This window comes from Cibotium barometz, chromosome 7 (genome assembly GCF_041138505.1).
Source record: "Cibotium barometz isolate CiBa-2024 chromosome 7, ASM4113850v1, whole genome shotgun sequence".
In the NCBI taxonomy this organism is placed as follows: Eukaryota; Viridiplantae; Streptophyta; class Polypodiopsida; order Cyatheales; family Cibotiaceae; genus Cibotium; species Cibotium barometz.
In genome coordinates this window covers 48,505,981-48,532,896 of record NC_141052.1, presented here as the reverse complement: position 1 = coordinate 48,532,896, position 26,916 = coordinate 48,505,981, and the positions used below count along the sequence as shown (strand labels likewise).

General features: G+C 41.0%; 1 protein-coding gene and 1 long non-coding RNA gene across 2 annotated transcripts; one reads left to right on the top strand and one right to left on the bottom strand.

The window, feature by feature from the left end:
- Window positions 1-19,545: 19,545 nt before the first annotated feature.
- Window positions 19,546-20,601, top strand: LOC147637119 (uncharacterized). Its single transcript, XR_015266327.1, has 2 exons — window positions 19,546-19,676; window positions 19,745-20,601. It is a non-coding gene; the product is annotated as an uncharacterized LOC147637119 (long non-coding RNA).
- LOC147637118 (transcription factor SRM1-like) lies at window positions 19,660-20,716 on the bottom strand. The gene is made up of 2 exons (XM_086800719.1): window positions 20,220-20,716; window positions 19,660-20,075 (listed from the first exon to the last, which is right to left on the bottom strand). Exons 1-2 carry the CDS (start codon window positions 20,714-20,716, stop codon window positions 19,718-19,720), a joined length of 855 nt encoding a protein of 284 aa, XP_086656845.1. The 3' UTR covers window positions 19,660-19,717.
- Between the last annotated feature and the right edge of the window lie 6,200 nt (window positions 20,717-26,916).

Sequence of the window (26,916 nt, the reverse complement as noted above, 5' to 3'; positions counted from 1 at the left end):
TGATTTCAAAGTCCTTAGCTTCTAACTTAATCGCTTTCTTGCGTGCTTTGCTGATGTTCTCAGGTAGAAGTCTATGAGTCAAGTATTCAATGATATACTTGCTCCAATTGGGTGCTACTGTGACTTGAAACAAAGTAGCATGTGGTCTAGGTGGCCTAATTTTGCACTCATGGCACTGCCGTACATACTCGTGAATCTCTTGTTTCATGGTTGGCCACCATACTCCTGCCTAAAGCACTCGCTTAAGCGTTTGATTACCGGCCATATGAATGCCGCCAATTGTCCACATGAGCACTTTCTAAATAATGAGGCTTCTCCATAGGTTCAATGCATAGCCTTAATATACCATCCTGTCCTAAATGATACATCCTTCCTGCCAACATCTTCAATGCAAATGTGCTTTGAATCAAAACCCTCTTCTCTCATATTGGCAGTGGTATGTCCATTTGTCCTATCATCATGAGAGACACACAGGGTTCGCTCCATCTGGGGATCATTTCAATGTTGAATAAATATGCATCAGGCAAGTCATCGTCTACCCCTTTTGGCTCTTCTTCGCTCAACAAACACGACAAATGGTCAGCACGTTGATGTGTTGTTCCTTTCTTTACAACCACCATAAAATCAAACTCAAGCAAGATGATAAACCACCTTACAATCCGTCCAGTGCTGCACGGCTTATTCACAAGATAAAGCAGCGCTTGGTGATTTGTAAAGAACACAAATTTGTTTGCCAAGAGATAGTGACGGAACTTCTTGATAGCATATATCATTCCAAGTCCCTCCCGTTCTGTCGTGGTATAATTTCGCTCAGTACTATTGAGCTATCTACTAGCATATGAGATGGGAAAATCCATCTTGTGCTCACCAAGTTGTGCTAAAATAGCGCCAATAGCGAAATTCGATGCATCAATATGCACATGAAAGATAAGATTCCAATCAGGCGACTTGAGAATTGGAGCTGAGGTTAGAGCGTCTTTTAATTTCTGAAAAGAGCCTCGCACTCTTCTGTCCAAATGAAAATAGTAATAAGGTCGTACAATGGTTTAGCAATAATGGCATACATGTAGATAAATCTACGGTAATATCCGCAATGCCCCATAAATTACTGCACTTGTTTACCATTTTGAGGACGTGGTAACTCCACAATTATCCTGATCTTCTCAAAGTCCGCCGAAATCCTGTTCTTAGAAACAATATGGCCTAGAATCTTGCCTTGTCGAACCGTGAAAACGCACTTGTTTGGATTTAAACAAATCCTGTAGACATGACATTTCTCAAAGATTAGCTTTAAATGGCCTATGTGCTGAGACCTCTCTCTGGAATGTATGCATAGATCATCCATGTAGACCTCCAGAAAATCTCTCAAGTATTCTATGAACACATGACTCATAAGCCTCTGAAATGTGGCCGGTGCATTGGTCAAGCCAAATGGCATGACCCTGTAAGCAAATATGCCCCACTCAGTAGCAAACGCAGTCTTGTGTTGATCTTTAGGGTCTATGGAAACTTGTTTGTAACCGGAGAATCCGTCCAAAAAGCTAAAAGCCGCTTTTCTTGCTACTCTTTCAAGTACATGTTCTGGAATAGGAAGAGGGTAATTATCTCGAATGGTTGCAGCATTTACTTTCTTGAGATTCATGCATACACGCAACTTGTCATTCTTCTTGGGCACTACCACAATTGGTGAAACCCAACTGGTATGCTCTATCTTGTAAATGAATTTAGCCTCCATGAGTTTATCTATCTCCTCTTTAATCTTCTTTGCAAACGTATCATTATAAGTATAAGGTCTTTGTTTACATGGTTTTGCATCTTCATTCATAGGAATGGTATGCTGGCATATCTCAGGGTCAACGCCTTTCAGATCTTTGTACGACCATGCAAATACATCCTTGTACTCTTTCAATGTTGTAATTAAGATTTCTTTCTCTTTTGGATCTAAATCAGTAGCTATCCAAACAGGCTTAGGTTCTTCTCCTTCTCCAGTCAGATCTATCTTTTTCGCATTCTCTGGTCCCCGTCATATGACTCGCCAGGTTTCTGTGAAGTTCTAATTGGCTGTTGAACAATAATCTTCCTATCTTGGATGGTATACCATTTGAAATGGGATGGCACACTGATTTCGTCCTCACCTTCTGATGAATCCTCCATCTCCGTGGTCCAGACTTCTTTCATCATTCGTTTATGTTCATTGAATTTAACCCTCCGCTCGACCTTTGTCATGGATGGCTCCTTGACTTTTGAGTCCCCGGTTGTATCCATTCTCTTTTCTTTGTTTTTAATTTTCGTTGGTTTTTGTTTCTTAGGTTGCTTTGCTCCCTGAGTTGTGTTTGTCAGGTAGCAACCCGTTACCTCGTTCTTAACACAATCTTTCACACTCACCATCTTGAGGTAGTGCTTCTTGCCCTTAAGTTCTGGCATATATCGATGTGTTTGGCCCTTCGTTCGTCCTTGACATTGTCTTCTTCTCCGTTTCTCTTGTTCTGGCGAAAGAATTGGTAATTCAACCACCTTGTCGTTTCATAGTTTCATCGCCATAGGTTCTGGTGGATCTTCGAACTCGTCAAGTTCATCAGAGGCGTCGTAGAAGATTTGATTGTTTCTCTCTTCGTCCTCTATATCACTCTACTTGCTTGGTGGTTCTTTGACTTCCTGTTCACTCATGTCTCTTATGGAGACCTCATCTTGAATTGCTAACTTTTTAAAGTCAGTCGTCGTGATCTCTTCACATGTTGCATTATTTACACTCTCTTGACTCACTTCGTCACACTCTTTGTCACAATCATCATTACTTTGTGATTTTTCTTTTGTGTTCTTAGCATTCTGGGAGATTACCTTGATCATATGGAAAGGTACTAAGTCGTATCCCTCTTTGTCACAGAAGACAGTTGGGGTTACTTCATTGACACACACATCCACAGTGGCCAAGACATCTTTCCATCCTGACGGCTCTAACTGCGCTTCAGGGAAAGGCTCAGGTATGTATGCCTTGTCTTGACCCTCTTGGTCATTAGTGCACTCCGCCTTCCCTTCACTCCCACACTCAGATGCACCACACATCCATAGAGGTGTTTGTGAACTTATCCACGATGGTTTAGTAGATTTGTCAGTTGCAGTTGCAGACTCAAAATCCTCTATAGGAGTCCTTGCCACATCTCTGTAAGAGTGATCAGCGAGATTTATTCGCGTAATTGCATTCTCTTGCCGCAGGTAGATATAGTTAAACCCCCAATCTTGAATCATCTTTAGTTGACGCATAAATGGTCTACCAAGAATGATGTCATAATTTGGATTTAACCCAAAGTCCATTACAGCAAAGGTTTGCTCATATTCGACTCCATAAGAGGTGACTACTACCTTTTCAAGTAGTCCTATAGGCCTCTCTTCATACCCATCCGCTAGTTGCAGCTTCATTCGAGTCTTGCGCAGAGCTGGCTTGCCCCACGTTTCCCAAATTCTTTTTGTGGCTATGGCTATCCCTGCCCCACTATCTAGGATGGCTATTGACCTTGTCCCCGCAAACTCCACTAGTATTGTAGTGTTATCATCGCCCCCCTCACAGTATTCTCCGACCTTGTTTATTGGGATAGGCTGATACACCTTCTTTGTCTCTTTTTCAGCTCTCCAAGATGAGATTGTTTCTGAGATAAGGATTTCCACCCCTAATCTCTTTAACATTTTTCCTACATCTTTCCACAACTCTGGCTTTACTTTCAACACATCAGCTAAAGGCAGCGTGATCTTAATGGGTGCTGACATTAAAGCGGATAGGTTGACTAAATCAAGCACTGTTGGCGGTTGGTTTTGGATTGAAGGAAGCTTCCTAATGTCGGATTTTGCCTCATAGTCACCTTGGTAAGAAGGCAACGTCTTGAGGGTTTCTGCTTTGCTGTCCTCAGACTTCTCAGACCCCGCATCCCCATACTCCGATCGCAGCTCAAGTTCCAACATTTTTTGATCGAAATCTATTTCGTCAAGCGGTGGTTCTTCTGAAGAATGAACTCCCGGTTGAGTATGTTTTACAGCTTCCCACAGTTGATTAGCCCACTCCTCATCTACTTCTGGAACACTAGTGTTAGGTATTAAGATGGGTTCACTTTTCTTTACCACTTCCTCTATGTGTCCCGTTTCGTTTTCTTCTTCTAGAATGACTGACAATTTGTCGTCATGGGTTGGTTCAATTCGCTTTGGAGTTTTTGTTTCTAGAAGGTGATTAGGCTTTTGTTGTTCCTCTATGGCTTGAGCGACCTCTACCAGTTTCTTATAGATCTCCAGTTGCCTGGACTCTTGAGCTGGGTCAGGGTAGTTCTTCCATCGCTCTTCCATCGTTTCAAAGGGTTTCAGTCTAGCCTCGTAAGCCTTTAACATGGCGTGAAGTGGCTCGAAGAGCTTTTCTACTAGGACTGAACCCGCTTCCCCTCTCATTTTATTCTCTTTTTCTTTTACAAGATTTGTCTCTTTGTTGTTTGTCTTTTCTTTTTTATTTGTGGTTCTTTCTGGTTTCTCTGTGGTTTCTTTTTCACCTTGCTCTGCTTTACGTTTCTTGCTAGCCGCATGCCTTTCTCTTCTTGCTTTCCAACTATTTTTGGCGCTTTCGGAGCTCTCACTGGGAATCTCCTTCTCGTCCTCACCCTCTCGAGCCGTTTCTTTGGCCTTGGTTTGCGCCCTCGTTATGACCTTTAAAGGTACAATCTTTTCTGATTCAGATGAGCTTGAGCCCGCTGATGGTATCACCTCAACAATGTTGAGAGTGATAGGCGGCTTAGCTACTGGCTTTGACGGACAATCTTGTACCAAGTGCTTGATTCCATAATCAACACAATATCTCACTAGATGAGGCAATGTCGATCCTGCTTCTTTCTTTTCTTTCAATAGAGGGCAGTCCCTTATCTAGTGATCTTTCCCGCAACTGTAGCAAGGCCCATGTGAGCTGTAGGTTGTGCAGGTCTGTATGGTCTTGGTGCTGGTCCAGGCCCTCTTTGCATAGCACCCCCATTAGCTATGAACCATAATGTATTATGATCCATTTGGTATTGACTCTCCACAGTAGTTGGAGACTCATCCATGAAGTTTGTGGTTACTGGTGCTAAACTGAGGGATGACTCTGTACTCTCCTCTACATAGTAATCAACTGGAACCATGGTTCCATCATGAACGTACTCTTCAGCTCGCAGTAATCTTACTAGAGCTGCTCCTGGTAGTGGAGGTTGGTTTCCAAGCACTGGTTGAGCTCTCTCTGATCCTGGTGCTGCATAGTTAGGATTCCCATAGTTTGGATTTCCAACCCTTGGTGCATACTGAGGCTGTTGAGGAGTTGCGGCTGGTGCTTGTGCCATGCCCTGCTCCCTCATGAATCTGATTCGATGATAGCACTCTTGGGTTTCATGATTTGTCCAAAGTTGGCAAAAGTTGCACCATTTGTTCGTTCGTTGCACTCTTTGCGTCGGCAGCTGGTCTTGCTTCAAAAGACACTGTCCTCTCGGATGGTCTCCTCCACAAATGTCGCAGCGTTGCAACTTCTGAGGTGGTTTGAACACCTGGTTCATTTTCCACATTACCAACTCTGCAATGGCTTCGGCATCCGCAGGATGGTTTTTTTCTGTGTCAACTGACCCTCTAGTGCTAGGTGCAATTGATCCTGTGAGGGGCTATTTAAGTCAAAACTTGTAATTTAGAAGGGTTCGAATTTATCACTGTCAACAAGAAGAAGAGCTATCAAGAGAAGAAGGTGTATCTTGCGGTGCTTCCTACGCGCACACATTGTAATCTTTCCTTCCTTGGATTAATAGTAAGGCTTCTCATTGCTCCACTCTACATTTCTATGTGATTTGTTCAAGCATTGTGCTTCTTTAATCTGTGAAATGTCATGCTTTTCCCTCTTGCTAAATGTTTCCAAATCGGGTGTTTAAGAGCTATTTTTGGTATGTTGCCTTTGTAAGAAAGTGGTGTAAGGAGTAGATTAAGAGTATGCTTTGGTCATAAATCACTGATTTCCAGTTTTTGTGTGTGCCATCATTAAAGTCACGATTTTCATGCTGGTCCAGAACTGTGTTTTCAGAGTTATTTTATGTTCCTAAGTGTTTCCTTAGTCTAATGAATGAACCCACATGTCTAAAAACCCATTGGTTGCATTGATTTTGCATTGGATAAGGTAGTGGTTAAAGAGGCTTAATCCGTCATTAGTCTCTGTTTTGGAGTGTGTTTGATGCATTGTTCGCATGTCCCTCTTCACTTCGGATATAGGTGTGATGCCGTGGTGCTTGACACGCCCACGTAGCTTCCATGCACTAGTCGGGTCACTCCCCCAAATCTGACATTTAGTGTTTGTTTGTGAAAGCTATGCTATAGAAGCCCGTCGCGGCGATCCGCAAACAATGGCACCGCTGCCGGGGAACACGGACTTAGGCTAGAGTATCCACCTTGAGCACTTCGTGTGTTTGTGATAGGTTAGGATCTCCCATTGTTCATTTTAGTTAGTTTAGTTGAGAGGTTGGAACGGGGATTCCAAGGCTCTCGAGGGTAGCTAGGGGTCGGGGACCACCAAGGACTTTCACTTAGGATTAGGGAGTGCATATTGAGAAGGAGTGAGTGTGGGACATTCATTGTCTTCTTAATCGATCTCATTTTGCATATCATTAGGACTTAGGACTCTGTGAGCTCTTTGGAGCATTCTTTTTAGCGTTTTTGCTTGTTTTTCATGTATTCTTGTATTGTTATTCATATATTTGTATTGTTTCATGTTTGTTAGGAGTAGAGTAAGTAGGAACCTCACCGATCTCTCATTTGAGCTTCATTTGCACAAGTTAGACGGAGATAACGCTTTTCTTGCTGTTTCACTAGATTGTGCATTTGAATGGCTTTTTGTGATCCATTTTCAATTCTATCATGATGTATGCAGTGTATTGATACTAGGGATACTACTGGAATCAACAAAACTTCAAAATCTTATCTGTGCATCAGCTCATTAAATTCGCGACTTTAATGATATCAGGCCTGGAGAGACAATTTTGAGATTTTGATGTTTGCAGGTTGTTTATTGCATCATAATAAACTCCCATAACAACTTTGAGCCTGATTGAATGCATTTTGCATCATCCTTGCATCAGATTTGTGAATTTCAGAGCTTGAAAAAGAGTAGAGTGGGCATCAAATTGACTTTTACAGCTCCATTCTTGAAACCACTTATCCTCACTTTTGTTCTCTTGACTAGAGATGCTAGACATATTGAAGTTATCGTCGTAATCCATAGCGTCTAGACAACAGTCATTGAAACTTGTGTGTCTCTTTGCGTATAGATGTGCATGAAGCATTTTGTTTCGTAGCCCTTCTAGAAAGATTGAGATCAATCTCCCTTGGCTAGGTTTTTCCTCTACTAGGCATCATGTGATGTATTGCTTTAGTCTGTTAGCGCAATCCCTTACTGATTCATGTTCTTTCTGCTTGAATGAATAGATCAGTGCGACCACATTATGCTTTATACCCATTTTAGAGAAAGCCGCAATAAAGTCTTTCTCTAACGCCGTGAATTCGGTCAAAGATTCAGCTTCCTAGTTTTGAAACCACGATAGCGCTTTTCCCACGAGAGTAAGGCCAAAACCTCAATCTGAGTGTGCTGATCCGTTACTTGTTCTGCTCGAACAACTTGCCAGAACGCTGCTACATGGTCATATGGATCTCCTGACCCGTCAAACTTTCTAACCCATTTTTGTAGCGTGGTTGGTCTCATTCTTCGAGAGTATTCATCATCATGTCTCCTAGTTGGCTCTCTGAATCTTACGCGATGAGTGTCCTCATGCGCCGATGTTGGCCTAGATGGCTCTGAAATAGCCGCATGGCCCGCTATTCTTCTATCCACATAACTGCCATGTCCTGGTCTCGGGAGCAGATCTACTTTTTTTGTTGGTAATGGAGGTGCATTGGGGTCAAATGTGGTCCCCCTTTCCTTTGTCATATCTGACACTCTTGGTCTTTCCTCCCTTGTGGGTCTAGACACTTCACACTCTTGCATCATGGGCTTGGGAGTCAGTCTCACCGCCGTAATAAGAGGTATCCTCCGGCCTAACTGTGGTCCTTGGTGAAAAATCTCCAAAATATGGGACACTATTGTAGGACAGGTTCATAATTTCTTCCCAATTTAGTTTCACATAGGTGTGGTTCATGTTGTCAACGTATTGGGTTTCTGAACTTCCCTTTGTTTCTTTGAATAGAATGTGTTTATCTGGGAGTTCATCCATTAGGTGTTTGGTCGTCATGTAATAGTTTCCCGTTTTTTCTACATACACCTCTCTGTCGATCCAATCTTGTGGAACCCTCTCAACATAAATTATGTCTAAATGCAAGGATTTTCCCTTCCCCCCCTCTTTCTCATTTTCTTCATCAATTTTAAAGTGAAAAGGAAAATGTGCATCATTTAAATCCGAGAGTGGAGGACTCTTACTTGTTGTTGATCTTATCGCCTCCTTGGCTGGTTGATCCGTCAATGTCGTGACGTTGTTTGATTCGACTAAGCATCCCATGTTGTCCACCTTCGACGGCTCATTGGTCACCATGTATCTAGATCCATCCTTTCCCATGTATGAGTCTTCTTGGTAGTTGACCCACGGCTGCGGTTCAAAAGGAGTCATAGCATCTGTAATTTTAACACAAACCCTTTGAAAGGGGTCCTTATAAAGGAGTGCCCCATGAGTCTTCTTGGTAGTTGACCCACGGCTGCGGTTCAAAAGGAGTCATAGCATCTGTAATTTTAACACAAACCCTTTGAAAGGGGTCCTTATAAAGGAGTGCCCCATGAGCATTAGTGGTTTTGTATTTTAGCATTATGTTATATTCTAGCTCTACGGATGATTTCCCAAATGGATTCATGGGTTCTTTTCCCAAATTTGATGTGTCAAGTTCATGCATGTCTCGGGACCTTTGAGATATTTAATAGTGAAGTTTCCAGCCAGCCAAGTGTAGTCACATTTGTAAAAAGTCTATATAAGACACTTCTACTAAGAGATAGGGTTACTTTTGTAGAGCTAGATATTGAGTGAGCTTTGGCAAAGAAGCACTGCAAAGCTCCAAGAGCATTATCCTTACCATGTCCATTTCCATTGTAATCTTGAGCTCAATCTCTCTTATGCTTAAAGCTATAATATAATGCAAGGAAGGAAGTATTCTCTCTCAAATTCATTGCTTGTATGTTTATGTAGGCTATGAAACTCTCTTACTCGACTCTTCTCTCTCTCATACTAGTTTGAGCTTTGGTTCTATTGTGTGCTTTGACTGCATTGTTTGCTTACTATATTGATTAAATTCATGCTCATTATCATAGAATATTGAATGCATGCTATAGTCCTTGTCATAAGATTGTGGTTAGTTCAAGTATGTGTGATTACTCTTTTCTTGAAATGCTTAATGGATAATTAGATTGATGTGGATGCTTAGGAAGATCAAAGTAAGTGGATGCAAATCCATTTCTTCGTAAATAAGGATTGGTTTTAATAATTAGGGATTGAGGAGATTATGCTGTGCATTCTCAATTTGTAGTCTTGAGGTTGAAATGTGTATGTATTGAGAATGTAAATATAGAAGGGTAGGTTAATCTTAGTATGCAACTCTACTAGTAGATCTCAGAGTACTAGTTGGGTTAGATTTCTTTGATTAGACATTGAGTAGAAATACCTTATGGATAACACTAGTGAATAGCTCTTGCATCTTCTTAGCTATGAGATTTATCCATTGGTGCACTGTTGGGGAATGATAACCTATAGCTAGTTGAGTGCTATTTGGAATTTCCTAGCACCAAGTTAGCTCCAATCGGTTATAGAACCATTGGATAGGAGTAGAGTAAGCACTATCATTGGGTGTGTGATATGAAGGGGGCCATGATTAGAATAGTATAAGTGGATAAGGATTGAACGGTATTGGTTTATAAATTATGGAGCCACCATTTCACACAACCATTAGATGGTTGAGTTTAATCGCATGCCTTATCTTTATTCATTTGTTTAAAATATTTATTTAGTAGTATATTAAGTGGAAACTAGTGCATATGGTTGAAATGATTTTGACAAAATTTGTTCTTGATCATGTTGGTATTGTGAAGGTTTAGGTACTCAAAAAAGAGGGATAAGGTAATGGCCTTTGGAGGCTACATCGATCGCTTATTTATCCAGCATTGACCGAGGCCTTAAAGGTTAAAAGCATAAATTTGAGCTAGTTAGAGTCGGAATTTTTGTCCAAAAGTCACCCAATTGTTTTCAGGATATCGTTATGCTCTATTGTTGTGGAACTGACATTCTCACTCTAGAGCTTCTTTGGCAAGAGAGCTTCGACGAACTTAAGGGCCATGTTTCAACATCCCCATGCTTGAAGCTCCCAGACTTCTCCCAACCCTTTGAAGTGATCACCGACGCAAGCGGGATTGCAGTCAGGGGAGTTTTAGTCCAAGAAAAGAGGCCAGTTGCTTTCACCTCTCAGAAGCTCAGAATACATGAGAAGAATTACCCAACTCATGATTTGGAACTATTAGCTGTCATCCACGCCTTGAAGTTTTGGAGACATTATCTCCTTGGGCGCAAATTTCAACTAGTCACCGATCACCAGAGCTTGAAATGGATATTCACACAGGCTACGCTCAACATGAGGCAACAGAGATGGGTGGAATTATTACAAGAGTATGACTTCGACATTCTTTACAGGCCAGGGAAAGACAATGTGGTCGCCGATTCCCTTAGCCGGAAGTCTTCTCTCAACGCCATTTCAGTACCAGATAACCTCATCATTTCTATGGTAAGAGAATCCTCAGTCAAAGACCTGGACTATCAGAAGCTATTAACGCTTGTCTTGGCAAGAGAAGCTACCGGGATACCACATCCCGCGGCAGTAAATTTTTCATGCGATAGTAATTGTCTCTATTATAGAGAAAGGTTATGTATCCCAAAGGATCCAAACCAAAAGAAAGCCATCTTATATGAAGCTCATGACAGTCCTACTTCAGGTCACCCAGGATATGAAAAGACACTCAATGCAGTCAAAAAAAGCTATCATTGGATTGGACTGAAAGGCGACATTCTTCGCTATGTTCGCCAATGCCTTTCCAGTCAAAGGATTAAAGCGGAGAGAGTGAAAATGCCTGGAAAGCTCCAACCGCTAGACATCCCTCAAATGAAATGGGAATGTATAAGCATGGATTTCATTACAGGTCTACCAAGTGCGCAAGGTGGATACAACTCCATTATGGTAGTAGTGGACATGCTTACGAAGGTATCTCACCTCATTCCTGTTAAGGTGACCTACACTTCTTCAAATATTGCCCGAATTTTTATTAAGGAAATTTTCAGACTTCATGGGCTACCCAAGCGGATTGTGAGTGACCGGGATTCGAAATTCACTTCTAAGTTCTGGACAACATTATTCCAGGCCATTGACACTCAATTATGCTTCAGTACGGCATATCATCCCCAGTCAGATGGGTAGACTGAGAGGGTAAATCAAGTAGTCGAAGATATCCTCAGAGCTTACTGCAATAGGGAGCCAAAGCAGTGGATACAATATCTTCCACTTGTGGAGTTTGCCTATAATTCTTCACATCATCAAAGCATTGGAATGACTCCATTTAATGCTCTCTTTGGGCAAGAATGTGTGTCACCTAAGAACTTCTCAGATCCCACCATCAGGGTGGAAGCATCCAAGAAGATGATTGAAGAGATGGAGGCACAAACGAAGGCTATCCATAAGGATATCCAAGCAGCTCAAGACCGGCAAAAGCACTACGCAGATGGGAAAAGGTCTGAAAGACACTTTCACGTTGGAGACAAGGTATTTCTTCGTGTCAGACCAAAAAGAAGTACACTCTCCCTAGGCAAGTATAAGAAGCTTAGTCCTAGGTATTGTGGACCCTATGAGATAGTGAGATGTATAGGAACCCAAGCCTATAAATTAGATCTTCCTACTCACCTCAAAGTTCACAATGTCTTTCATGTAAGTCTTCTAAAGCCTTACATACCTAGCCCTAATCATTTCTACAATGAAAATCGTGAAACTAAAGACAACAATGCAGCGGCCTTTAACAAGGAGTCTCTTATTGAGCCTCGAGATAACTTAACCGTACTCAGCATCAGGATCCATTACATCAAAGTCTAGCCTTGGAAGCCAAGAGAGTAGCATGGAGACTCTAGATTATCATCTTAACCTACACATACCTAGCAAAACACACACTAGATCCTCCGCAATCATGACACATAGAACATATGACTTGTTGCCTAACTTGAAGTTCTATGCAGGACTTAGAAAACTAAACCGACAACAGAGACTCATCTTTGACGACATGATATTGCAAAAATGGCTATACCCAACAAAGGAAATTCACCTTTTCTTAATAACACTAGTTCTGTAATTGGACACTTAAGTGTCCTGAGACACTAAAGTGTCCTGAAAAGTTCTTGAATTTTTGTGGGCAATCTATTAAGAGTTTTGAAATGCTTAACATCCACAGATGTTCCTCAAGACCCAAAAAATCCTTGAGATTTTTTAAATTGCACTTTTCTTAGCTTTTGCAAGGCAATATTTTAATTTTCTTAGACACATGCTGATAAAATGCATGATTTTTGCTGTTTTCAAAATAGTAGTAATTTGGACATAACTTTTAGAAGGGACATAGTTTGATCATGAAACTTGGCTTGATGGAAAGCCCATGATGTAAACTAAATCCTGGAATCATCAAATGACAATTATTGGATAAATTTTTGACTCACTAATATTGAAATGATGTTTTTTATACAGGTGGAGCATGATTTTTTCTCCTTCCATATGCAAGCTAATAATGTAAAACTTGAGGTGCACCCATGTTATATAGAGTAAATACTACTTTGTTTTGAATTTTCCAAAACTTTAGAGCCACTTTTTGGGCCTCTTCTCATACATGGCCTTTTGCGCAACCTGTTTTTAATACATAAAATGTCTAATTATGAGCCTAATTTTGATTTTCATCAAAGGAAAAAGCTGTGTAAGTGCATTATTTGTTGTAACTATAGGTGTAGACTACTTGTGCAAGCATAGTTATGATTAGTTTTTGATAAAAGATGATCAAATTTTACATTTTTATTTTTTACAATTTTTTTAGAACTAGGCGATAAGAACCTACTTAAGTGGAGGCTAAGTTAGTGTCATACACATCAAATTATGGCTTATTTATCTCATCTCAAGCATGAAAACCAATAATCAACATTCTCATTGATAGGGCTACATTATTTTTTAGTGGCGTGATTGAGTTTTGATAATACGCGTTACTTTTGCTGATTTTATGCAACTTTTTTGGAAAAAATTCTAGGAAAGGAAAATGATTTTTTTTGGTGAACTTCTACCTCCTTGGACTGATGTATGCTATCAAAATATCTTGGGAAAAATGCTATTGATATCATTGGATTTTTTTTGAGAGAATGATGCTTGCATATTTGGAAAAATCCTGAAAAATGTTCATTTTCAAGACATATGCTACTTTGTTGCTTATGTACTTCCAAATAAAAAGGCATTTTATATGTTTAGCATTTTTTACATAAGCATAGGGTTATGTTCTACATGCCCAATGAAGCATTTTGGTTTTTAAAACCTACATTAGGAGTTTGATTTTTTTTCGCAACCCCCCAAAAAAGGACACTTAAGTGTCCTGTTTTGGTACCAAACTAGTGTTAATAGGAGGTACAAGAACTGGGAAGACTTTTACACTTCTTCTCATTGTGCAAGGGATGTTGCGCTACTACAAGAAAGATATTGAGCATGACACAAACTTACCTACTGCTTTTCTCATGGCATACACAGGTAAGGCAACATTTAACATAGGAGGCACAACAATTCACTCAGCTTTACACATGCCCCTCAATACAAGCCTAAACACATCCTTGTCTGCTGAAAAGCTCGATGCCTTATCCTCCTTGTACAAGAATTTACAACTTGTTGTCTTTGATGAGGTTTCCTTGATTGGAGCTAACACATTTTCCATGGCTGATAATCGTCTATGATCCCTCAAGCATGCACACGACAAGGCCTTCAGAGGCCTCGATGTCATTCTCTGTGGAGATTTGTGCCAAGCAAGTCCAGATCAAGATAGCTGGATATTCAAGCGTCAAGAAGGAATCCTTGAAGAAATCACTCCCTCGTATGGGCATGCAAAACCAAAATGCTATGGACTTAGCATGCACATGCGACAAACCAACACAACATATATAGAAGTGCTTAATAGAATCAGATTAGGAAAGCAAAAATATGGAGATTTGGACTACTTAACCAACCACTTTTATAGGCAACCACCAGCAATTGAACAAATACCTCACTTGTTTTATACGAATGAGGCAAAAGATAGACACAATGAAGCAATTTATGAAAGCACGTTAGGTGAGCCACATGTTCTATATGCTAAGGATATAAGACACAAATCAGGCAGCAAAATGATTCATATACCGAATGACCCAAAGACAACCACTGGGTGGTGTATTGCATGATGTGTTAAGATTGAATCCACCTATGATCATAGAGCTTTGTGCTGGGAACATGGACATTGCAGATGGCCTTGTTAATGGTGCAAAAGCATACTTCCGTGACTCTTCCATGAACTGAACAAAAAAAGTTGTTTGGCTTGAGTTCCTTATACCGCAAATAGGTTCAAAAGCACGATATGAGTCACATGCTTTCTATAGTCCCACTTCACCAAAAACATGGACCCTACTTCGACGAACCACAAAAGAATTTCAGATAGGCAAAAACAACTTCAATGTCGTCACTCAAAAACAATTCCCGATTCAGCCAGTTGTTGCAAGGACAATTCATCTTTCCCAAGGACTAATAATGCAAGCTTTGGCCTTTAGCCCCACACATATCAAAAGCCATGGTTTTCTTTACACTGCTTTAAGTAGAGTCAAGGAACACTTCAACATATAACACCCATAGTTTGTGCTACAATGCTTAAACACTTCAACATATAACACCCATATTTTGGACATTATGGCAGACAATAGTCTCTTGGCTTTTGACATATTATGCCTACAAGAAACACATCTAGGAACAACAGACGAAATTAACTTGTCTAATTTCAACACTATGGCTACATATGCATCTCATGGAATCATGATTGCTTACAAAGACACCGTGCAAGCAAAGAACCACAAAACATGGTTCTCTCACGGACTTGAAGCAGCTTACGTCAATTTCATTTCACGAAAGATAGGAGAATTTCACCTAGTTACAATTTACAAAGCCCCCTTTGTTTCACCTAGCGCCTTATTCCACTTGCTACATGATATTATAAATTTCATCCCACTGCCAGCATGAACTACATATCCTTTGTTTCACCTAGCGCCTTATTCCACTTGCTACATGATATTATAAATTTCATCCCACTGCCAGCATGAACTACATATCCTTTGATTATGTTGGGTGACTTTAATATTCATGCTTCAAAAATATAGAAGCTTCCTTATCACATGCAGACATGATACAAAACATACATGTTCCCATTACTATATATGGATCAACTATAGATCACATATGGACAAACAAACTTATACTAAAATGAAGATTTTGGCACCAATTATTGTTGTTGGTCAGATCACTCAATTTTGTACATGCATGCAAAAGCTTGTGGATCTTAGCACACACACTCTCTCTCTCTCCCTTAAACACACACAACTACCATTCGGCAGGCTCTTGCAAATGTATTTCGTTTGCCTTGTTTCATCTTGAAAAGAATCATCGAATGGAAAATGTTGTACTTCATTATCATCTAGAAATATGGGAAAAATATAGTGATCAACATTTCCAAGTGGTTGCATTGTGGTGATAATGGAAAAAGTACAACATTTCCAAGTGGCTGGAACAAATCTCTCTCTCTCTCTCTCTCTCTCTCTCTCTCTCTCTCTCTCTCTCTCTCTCTCTCTCTCTCTCTCTCTCATATACGCAATGCTAGGCCATTTTAACACCAAACTACCACTCCCATATCAAGAAATTCATAATAAACTGAATGTGGTTTAGATAAGCTCCAATAAAGATAATCACATTAAATGTTCCATTAAATATAATCACATTAAAGATGTTGACTTGCTTTCCAAATGCACAATACCTTGCTTTGTAAATGCACTATACTTGGAGTTCTTGGCTAAGTTTTTCTTCTTGGGGTTGAGGAGGACAGTCTCTCTCTCTCTCTCTCTCTCTCTCTCTCTCTCTCTCTCTCTCTCTCTCTCTCTCTCTCTCTCTCAAAATTATCACATTAGCTCACTCTCTGTCTATTTCTCTCTCTATCTTGCTCCAAGAGTAGCAGCGCAGAGTGCAATGCTACCCCTCACACACATGACAAATGCAAAGCTTTATTAATTTTCAAGTGCAGCCTGCTCCATGCTCGATCCCATCACTCTAGCATCTAGGCCTCTCTCTCTCTCTCTCTCTCCTCTCTCTCTCTCTCTCTCTCTCTCTCTCTCTCTCTCTCTCTCTCTCTCTCTCTCTGTGTGTCTCTCTAGCATCTAGGCCTCTCTCTCTCTCTCTCTCTCTCTCTCTCTCTCTCTCTCTCTCTCTCTCTCTCTCTCTCTCTCTCTCTCTCTCTCTCTGTGTCTCTCTAGACATCATAGCTTAAAGCTTGATGCCTTTTCTTTATCTTTCTTAGGAGGGTTTGATTTTTTAGTTGCTTGATCTTCTACAAGTGGGTCCTTTGGGGTTGCTTGGGAAACTTTTTCAGTTGCTTCCACTTCCATTTGAGAGCCCTCAAAGGCTTCAGAATTTCTAGTTTGGGGATCACCTTTTTTTTCTTCATTGGATCCAGTAGTAGTGGGGCTGTCTCTAGCGTAATGACCATATCCATTACACTTGAAGCAAGCTCCAAAGAATGTCCCAAACTTGACGGGGAAACTCTCAGTCCAGCACCCACATTCACTTGTAGTTTATTAGGAGTTTTATTCTTAACATCCCAACATATATAGACTTTATTGGATGCCTTACCCAGGCTCCTATTTGAGGGCACAAAAAAGAAGTGCCTAGTTGTGAGGCCAGCTACCCAGTGCTACCCCATAGCCAATCAGGAAGATTAACAAACTCTGCCTAGACTGGGCATAGATCTTTGAAGGCTTCAATTGATTCAAACATTGGGTCCCATGGTAGGACACATACTGATGTTTTTTTATAAACAAGAAGGATTTTTGTTAGTATCTTGGCTAATGATCTCTTGTCCCTGAACCTCACTGTGTAAAAACCCTTAGAAACATAGTGCACATACTATATTCCCTTGAGTATCCTAACACTTAAGAGCTATGTACCCATGTTAGTAGTTCACTTCTAGAGGGGATTCTTCCCATGAAACCAAACACCAATGACGAGGCAGCCAAATCAGCTAGTTGGTTTTTAGTTAGGGAAGGGGGTTTTGAAACTATTATAGCATTTTCTTCTTCAACAAATTGAGGAAGTCTAGATTTCAATGCAACACTTTATTACCCAAAGAGAAATCAGATTTAAAACTAGAGGCTTGGGTTTCTACAAAGGACCTTTTGGAGGAGGACTCGCCTCTGTCCATTTTTTAGTTTCCATAGCTAGTACACCAGCAAAGCGAGGGTGGCAATGGATTTCCCTTAGGCGGACGGTCACCTCCACTCTCCATGCATGCAGTCGGTGTTGCATGCAAGAAGTACCTAGGATTTACTAGCTTTAAATTCTTGTATCCATGAAGTCAGTGACAAGCTATTTCTCTATCTTCAAAAATGGAAATAAACCTTTTTAAAGCATGCTTTGAAAGCAAGATTTGTAAGTTATTTTCCAATCCAAAAGGGGCAAGTAAAACCACTTTTTGGGGGTGGCGATGAATTGAATAATTCTCATCTTGACACACAAGAACCAATCTAAGCATTTGGAAAAGTACAAAATAGGATACTTCACTCTCAGTAATGGTATTGTCATTCCATAACTCAAATGCATCTATTAGCTTTTAACTTCAAAGTGAAAAGACTTACCTAGACTAAAACTTAGAGAAGATAAATACATGGTTTTTGATATGATGGCCTATAGATTTTCCCAATGGAGTACCACACTCATATTTTCAAGGGGCTTGAGAGAGAGAGAGAGAGAGAGAGAGACCACCAATTGTAGCACAAGAAACATAAAGGATAGAGCTATTTAATCACCTCCCCCACCATAGACCTCATAAGATGATGAGAGAGTCTAGGCATACCCACATCGTGCATCCACACACATGGAACAATACCAAGTAACCACAACCTTAGTCTCCCTAGATCCCCGTCAAGCGACAAGCCCTAGTATGTGCAACCACACCTCTTTCCGTACAATAGCTTTGACCCTTCTTTAATTATGCATGTAGAGTAATCAAGCTCGCTAACTTACACACACACACACACAGAGGTTAGACAATTTATATTAAGGTGGTCTATATGGACATAATGCCTCACAAGACGCTTAATGCAAACAGAACCACATCCAGATATTAACAACCATATTCATCATGGCTATTTATGTTTTGACTTTGTATTGAAGCTTGTATATTGATACCACATATTTATGCAAAATATATTTTCATTAAGCAATGCCAATTGGAATTTTTGGCTTGTATTTACTTCCTTGGCTTAGGTAATTAAACCTTAAACTAATCACTTTGGCCACTCTTTGGAAGTTTTTAGGTGCCCACATATGAAAGTTGTATCATGGCTAGCGCCTAGGAGGTCCACTAAAGAATATGTAAGGTAACACGTGGGTTTAATAATCCTTTGACGATGGACTTATAGAAATGTTTATATACATAAGGGGTTTTCTAATTGAAAAAATAAAATTTTCTATCCATAAAGGTTAGTTTTATTACAAAATTCACATAAGAGGTGTATTTAAAGTGTAAACATGTATTAACAAGGGCATTTTTAAATAACCCTTGAACGCACGTGCTGTAAGTACTATTTACATAGTAAACCCCCCGAGGGCAACCATATGAAGGTCCCATTAATGTGAGTAGTGACCAAGGTAACCTTATCATTCATGCAACTTACTTAGGGCTATAGACGGCTAAGTGCTCCAAAAAAAATCTCTAGTGTGTGCCACGTGTAAATTTTTTAGGGCCACTTGGACACTCACCGTAAATGAACTTGGAGCCAATACTAAGTTCTTTTTTGCTCGCTAAGGAGACGAAGACATTTGATCTAAAAAGCCCACTGCTAGACATCTCAATGTAAAAATAATTGTTCCTAATTCTTCATTCAAAGTTTGATTTTGAGAATTAAAAAAAGAAGACTATACCAAACCTAAAACTTTATGGAGAATTACGTTGACAATGGCCTATGAATTTGGCTTGAGTAAAATCATCGGGCGGTAGTCTAGTTAGTAAAGTGCTTCGTGCTTCGATGTTAAGCTGCAGGTCATAGGCTCAAACATTTGTTGGCTACCCCGATTGATGCTCAAAGCGGAGGTGTGTGTGTGGGTGTAAGCTAACTTTAAAAGGGGTAGAGTAAAGGGCTTTTGAGTAGAGTAAGGGGCAAAGTAAGAAATATATATACACACCTTTGAAAGGAGTTAACGAGTGTGAACACCTTGGAAAGGACCTTTGCAAGGGGCTAACTAAACAAATATAATCACGTTTGAGAAAAGTCAAGGACGTGGCCATTTATCAGGTTGACGTGGCAAGTGTGAAGGCGTCATTGATGATGCATGGCATAAGGAGGGTGTGGCCATTTATCAGGTTGACGTGGCAAGTGTGAAGGCGTCATTGATGATGCATGGCATAAGGAAGGTGTGAGGGAGGAATGAAGGAGAGGGGAGGAAGGTGGAGAGGAGGCTTTGAGAAGGAGGGGGGAGGGGGAGGGGGTCTAGGAGGAGGGTAGGAGGCGGCAGGAGGAGGAGGAGGAGGAGGAGGAGGAGGAGCAGGCGGTGGCGGAGGGGAGGAGGCGTTAGTGATGTCGTGGATGCTAGACCTGCGCTTGTCTTTGTTGATGGAGTGGAGGCGGATGAAGTATTTCTGCGCGTGGCTGGCCACTTGCGTGGGCGTCCTCGATACCACAAAGTTCCTCGATATGCTCCTCCAATCGCCTTTGCCAAACTTATCCAGCCCCAGCAGAAACAATCTGTATACAGTTAAACCAGATCCTCTAATCAGAAAATTAGCTTTGCTCGACTGGTTAGCTTAACCTTTTGAAAACCCTTCTCGAGTCGGTCTGTGCTCGATCCCTGCTAATTTGTAGGAAAAGGGGAAGTACAATTTTATTTACCTGTGCTCCTCCTCTGTCCAAGGAATGCCCTTCTTCCGCTCCTGCTCCGATGCCTTGGAAGCCTTGCCATAAAGACCCATGGACTTGTTCATCTTCTCTTCCCACGATCTTGTAGGGGAGGAGGTGCTGTAATGGGGGTAATGAGGCAAAGCAATCTTGCCTGCTTCAATGGCGGCAACGTCTTGCAGCAGCGAATTATAGTGGCGCCTCACTTCAGCCTGCGACTTGCCAGGCACCATGGCGGCTATCTTCTTCCACCGCCCAATTTCTTGCTCTTGGGCGCCATGGTCGCGGTCTTCTTCTAAGCAGAAGGCCAGCGCTTGTTCGAAGCGCTTGTTTTGCTCAAACGTCCACCCCTCCTCTTGCTCCGTCATCGAGAGTGCGTCCTTACCTTCATTGTGGGCAACATATACTTTATACCTTTGCACGCTCCAGGTGACCTTTTTCCAACGTGGAGATGCCCTAAACCTTATCCACTCTTTTGCACCTTTGCACATTGAGAAACCCCTCCTTTGTAAAAGTTGTTGTTATCGGTCCATTGAATTTCTCCCGGTTTACGAATCTTTTTTTCTTTTAATGCCATGAGTTTTCAAAGTATCCTTTTTTAAAACAACACTATCAAGTGACTTGGATGATGGCCCCCCTCATTAGCTACTTAAGGGCTTAGTGTGATGGATTCAAATTTTCTATTCTAAGGAAAAATAAAGATGGTTAGTTGTGAAATCGATTGTTGTTGCATGCATGAAAAAATATTGTTGTGCCCACATGGTGTCATGTGCACACGCGCACGTGAGCGGTAGCGCATACCACCAAGAAATAACATTCCGAGATGAGGAAGATGCATACTCTATTGCAAAAGAGGCAGCCCGCAGCTACACCGAGATAAAAGCCTAGGGAGGGAAGACCCCGGAGGGGGGTCACTTAGTGTACATGTAACAGAGATGTAACATATCACATTAGTATGGAGGGGTACTTTCTTAATAAATGGAGTTATGGTGTATACATTTTAGAGGGGCTATAAAAAATAAACATGCTTCGTAAAATATACACGTAAATTTATAGAGGGGTTAAAAGTTTTAAATGAAAACATGTATACGTATTATAGGGGTGTAAATAATTATTTTTAAAAAATGTGAAAATTTAAAAATAGGGGTATTTTGAATATGTGTCCACTCGATGGTAATATATGGGTTCTTATTTGTAAAGTGAACCCCCAAGGGGAACACAAAGGTGGCAGCAATTCTTTCTTTTAGGCCACCATGGTGCATCCCACGCACTAGGACATCTCTCTCTCTCTCTCTCTCTCTCTCTCTCTCTCTCTCTCTCTCTCTCTCTCTCTCTCTCTCTCTCTCTCTACATGTAGCATAGGAGTGGTCGAGGATAATTGCAATAGATCTCATTTTCTTTTGCCCTTTTTTTTTGGGCCGTGGGAGGTGAATATGAAGATGGAGGAGTATGGTGGGTTGTCGGGCCGTAAAGGGTGGCAAGGAGGAGGGAACGTTGTGATGGTTTTGAGTGATGGCCTCTATAAAAACACTCATAACCACCAAATGATGAAAAGAAAGTGAGAAATATACAATAATGGTTGAGTATTATATTCCTCACACCAAAATCTCCTCCCTCAAATACATAAACCCCAAGTAGTAGACCCTCGACTAGCTAGCACATACACTATGATGATGTCTCCTCCTTCCAAGATCTAACAAACCACTTTTATCATAGAAAAACTAGAGATATAAAGAGCCTAAAACCCCTTTTAATAAGCATAAAACCCATAAGACTTTTAGGTCTTACCCTCTCATAATAACAAACCACTTTTATCATAGAAAAACTAGAGATATAAAGAGCCTAAAACCCCTTTTAATAAGCATAAAACCCATAAGACTTTTAGGTCTTACCCTCTCATAATCATTCTCTACACAAAGGGCCCAAAAAACCTTTGTTTCTACCACCCGAAACCCTATCGAAAGATATCAGCAAGGAGCACATCTTATATCAGAAAAAAATTATTGATAATCCCATTAAAAAAAACCAAGAAAAACTTGATATTTTATGGATATGAAGTATGAGCCATATACCAGCCAAATGAAAACATAAACCTGCTAGTAGATCTCCTGTCTGCAATGCTACTAGTCCAATCTACATCTGTGTAACCATACAACTCCAATGGTACACCAGCCTCATAGAAGAATGCATAATCCAATGTGGACCTCACATAACGTAGTGTGCGCCTCACGCCATCCAAATGTGGTTTCTGAGGAAACTGCAAAAACTGGCTCTCCAACCCAACTATGTAATTCATGTCTGGCCTCGTGATAGTCATGTAGATCAAACTGCCAACTATTTTCCTGTACATAGTGGCATTCTCCAACACACCACCTGCATGTGCGTTCCAACGGCACAGAAATGGGCTTACAGCCATCCATACCATACTTGGACAACATGTCCAAATCATACTGCCTCTGCGATAGCCAAATGCCCTCAGGCATCCTGATAACCTCAATGCCAAGAGAGTATCTCAGCTCACCCAAATCCTTCATCTCAAATTTCTGTTTGAGGAGACCCTTTACATGCTCAACTTCTGCATCACTGTCACCCGCAACAATAAGGTCATCTACATAGATGGTAATGACCACAATACCTGTCTCACTCCTACGTACATAGAGTAAGTCGCCATATGAAAGTCAATGGTAACAAGATACTATGCAAACTAAATAAACCTCTTCTTGCAACTCACCATGCAAGAAGGCATTCTTTATATCCATCTGCTACAAAGTCCATCCCTTTCATGCAGCCATTGCAATGACAGCTCTCACAGTTGCCATCTTGGCAACAAGGCTAAATGTATCCTCATAGTCGATACCATACACATGAGCATATTCTTTGGCAAGCAGCCTTGCCTTATATCTTTTAATGCTCCCATCAACCTTATGCTTCACTTTATAGACCCATTTACAGGCAATAGCATGTTTGCCCTCAGGAAATGGCATCAACTCCCATGTCTCATTCACATCAAGCACATTCATTTCTTCATCCATTGCATTATCCCAATGCACATTACCAACAGCATCCTCAAAACATGTGGGCTCTACATGTTGTTCCACCTTTGCCATATATGCTCTATGGTGAGCAACATAGCCATCATAAGAACCTCTGTACAAAATTCGTAGTTCTACTCATCGCTCGACCTGCGTGGTCCCGGGTCAATGCGAGATGGTTTTGCAGCCTTATTTGCTTTCTTCACACCTGGTGTTCTCACACCTTTAATACCAAGCTCCTCATCAAGGCTCTGTTCAGAACCATATGAATCTGCATCAACATGCGAATACCCTGAAGATACATCAGGCATACATAGGGGCTCATCTACCTTCTCTTTGCCTTTCAGTGTTGCATGTGACATACTCAGCGGAGTGGCTTTACCTTGTAATCTTCCACTCCATGTCTATCAACAGACCCATGACTTGGTGACTCTCTCGGTCTACTCAAAGTCTGTGATTGCTGACCTATTTTATGTGCAGCCACCTGCTCTTTAACTTTAGTCCCAACACCATCACTTACATCATTGTACCAACTACTCATTTCATCAAATGCAACATCCCTTCTTACGCTCAGCTCACGTGTAGTAGGGTTGTAACACATGTATCCCTTCTGCTCGAGGGAATAACCCACAAAAATAAATTTTTCAGCCTTCGCGTCTAATTTGTTGCGCAACTCATCTGGAATGTGTACATGCATAAATCAAAAAACTTTCAAGTGCGACAAATCTGGTTTCCTTCCAGTAAACTTCTCCTCTGGTGTAACACCATGTACAACCATTGTGGGGCTCCTGTTCATAATGTAAACAGCAATAGAAACTGCTTCAGCCCAGTAGTAATGAGGCAAGTTCCTCTCAGACATCAATGCACGTGCAATCTCTTCAATATGCCTGTTTTTCCTCTCAGTAACACCATTTTGTTGCAGAGTGTATCTACATGTAAACTGCCTCTGAATCCCGTTTGTCTGCAAGTAACTACAGAACTCATTGGAGACATACTCTCCCACTCCATCTGACCTCAGATGCTTAATCTGCAAACTTGTTTCCTTTTCAACCATGGACCTGAAATTCTTGAAGTGAGTGAACACCTCACTTTTCTCCTTCATAAAGTATACCCACAATTTCCTAGTGTGATCATCAATAAAGGAAACATAATATCTGCATCCACGCATAGACGCAATCTTTGTCGGCCCCCATATTACTGAATGTACCACCTCAAGTGGCTTCTTACATATATTATGCTCATGCGGAAAGACATTCTTTGTCTGCTTTCCAAATTAGCATGCTTCACATACCTTGTGCATATAACCATCAACTTTGAGTCTGGGCAAACCTGTCACAATCTCTTTGGACTGCATAGACCTCAACGCTGCTCATTCACATGGCCAATGCGCTTATGCCAAATCTCAACATCGGCCACAACTTCGGCACCTTGTGCAAACATGGAAGCTTTCACCTAATGCATGTTCACATGCAATGTAAACATTATGCCCACTCCTTTGCCCTTTGCAACCATCTTGCAATTATCTTTGTAATCCTCTACATAGTAGCCATCAGGGTTAAAGTGTACCTGCAAACCCTGCTCAATCATTTGCCCAACAGAAACCAAGTTCTTTGTTATATTTGGCACATGAAGTACATCATCCAAATATTTCATTTTCCCATCCTACATAGATAATGGCACTTTATCAATGTGAGCAATGAAATGAGCCGTGTCATCACCTATTTCAACATAACTTGGCGTTTCAAGATCTTTGAACTCTCTAAACCACTCTCCACGGGATGTCATGTGGTTAGAAGCACCTGAATCCACATACCATACATCATCTTTAGTGGATACATCTACAGTCATTCTATTCATCATGTGCTGCATAACAAACAAATTCTAACTCTTTTCCTCAACCTGTCTCTTGGAAGACGCATAGTTATTCTGCTGCCTTTTTCCATGATTTCTGTTATCAGCGTTCGTGTTTGGACATTCCCTTGATATATGTCCTCTCTCACTACAGTTATAACATTCTATGTTACTGCTGTATCCTGACTCCTGTCTGGAACCCCTGCCATGTCCTCTTTGGCTCCCCCTGCCTCGAGGCTGGCCTCTTCCACCTGAATGTGCCTATTGCTGCTGCGAATCATAAGATTGATTTTGTCCCTGATTCTGCCCGAACCGACCACCATCTTGGCCTCTGCCACGACCTCTACCTCTACCAAAATTCGAGTAGAAGGCCTATTCTGCACTGTTCTTACTCTGAGAAGAAGATGTGTCAAGACCCATGTTCTTCTCCTCTAGAATAAGCATAGAAATCAAATCTATGAAGCAAGGCATATTCTCCCTTGTGTTAATGGAGATCTTGAACTGTTTGTACTGTTCATCACGACCCTCCAAGCAGGCACCAACTAGATCATCATCTTCAACTGTTACCTTAATAGACCCAAGAGCTTCCACAATGCTCTTGATCTTTAAGGAGTAGTCATTGATGGACATATTACCACGCTTGACGGTATTCAACTCTGACTTTAATTGCAACTTCCTGGCTTTGGTATTTGTTTCAAACATCTTGACCAAGTTCTTCCATGCTGTTGTTGCAGGAGATTCTTGATCATGTATATGCCCAATCATAGTGTCTGTCACACTGATAGAAAGCCAATACATGACTTTTCTTGAACCTGGATCTTTTGCTCGATACTCCATAGCCTTCTCATGATCACCTTCAATATATTCCCAATATCCTTTCCCCATAAGGAAATTGATCATTTTGAACTTCCAAGCATGGAAGTTGTTCTTATCAAGTGTCATCAAAAATTAATTTTGATGCTTTACCAAGGCCTTTCTCTCTCTAAAAAGTGGCCATTCTAGAGAGATAAAGAGCATATGTAAGGACCATGGGACATGAACGAAATTGTATTCATGGAAAATAAGTGCTAAAAGATGAATATTAATTCACTATGCTTTTACAAGAACTTTTCCTCTTAAACAGTAATTCTAGAGAGAGAAAACACAAGAAAGCACATGTCCGGAGGAAGACAGGGAGGCATGCAAGGAAGTACACTCATGGCCAAAGAAGTGCCACAAGGTGAATGCTACTTCATAAGTGCATGGATAATTTTTCCAAGATCTCAACATGATTTTACAGGGCTCAAACAGGCACCTGACAGACCTAGAAGGGCAATTTACGGCTTACAGTAAGGAGAACGGGGGACCTGTATGGGCAAGGGAGCAAGAGGTTAAGGTTCTAGAGTCTTTCCCTAGCCCAAGGGACACCTTTGACCACATTTCAAGGGCCAAAAAGGGGTGCCCATCTTCCCAAGCCCCAAATCTCTCCCCATGGTCATTTTTGTCAAAATTGCTATTTCTGAAAAGGGGGGGACATAACTTGCTCATACATTGTCGGAATCCAAAACTTCTTTTACCAAAAGAAAGCTAATTTCAAGACCTACAACTTTGTAGAAGAGGTCAAAGTCTGATTCGAAAAGTATAGAGGTCATCTGATAGGATTAATAGAGACCATCTTGTATTAAGGAACCTAAGCTAGTATTCCTTATATACATAGCTATGGAGTACACTCTACTCATGCTCCTACCCAATTTCCTCACCATATTATTCCTTTTCCCCGTAGGAACTCTTGGTTGAGAGTCTTGAGATCCTTGGGAACTGACTCAAGA

Coding starts and splice junctions, on each gene's coding strand:
- LOC147637118 (XM_086800719.1), bottom strand. CDS start 20,716: ATGTGCAAAGGTGCAAAAGAGTGGATAAGGTTTAGGGCATCTCCACGT. Junction 20,076..20,219: donor TGGACAGAGGAGGAGCACAG/GTAAATAAAATT, acceptor AACTGTATACAG/ATTGTTTCTGCTGGGGCTGG.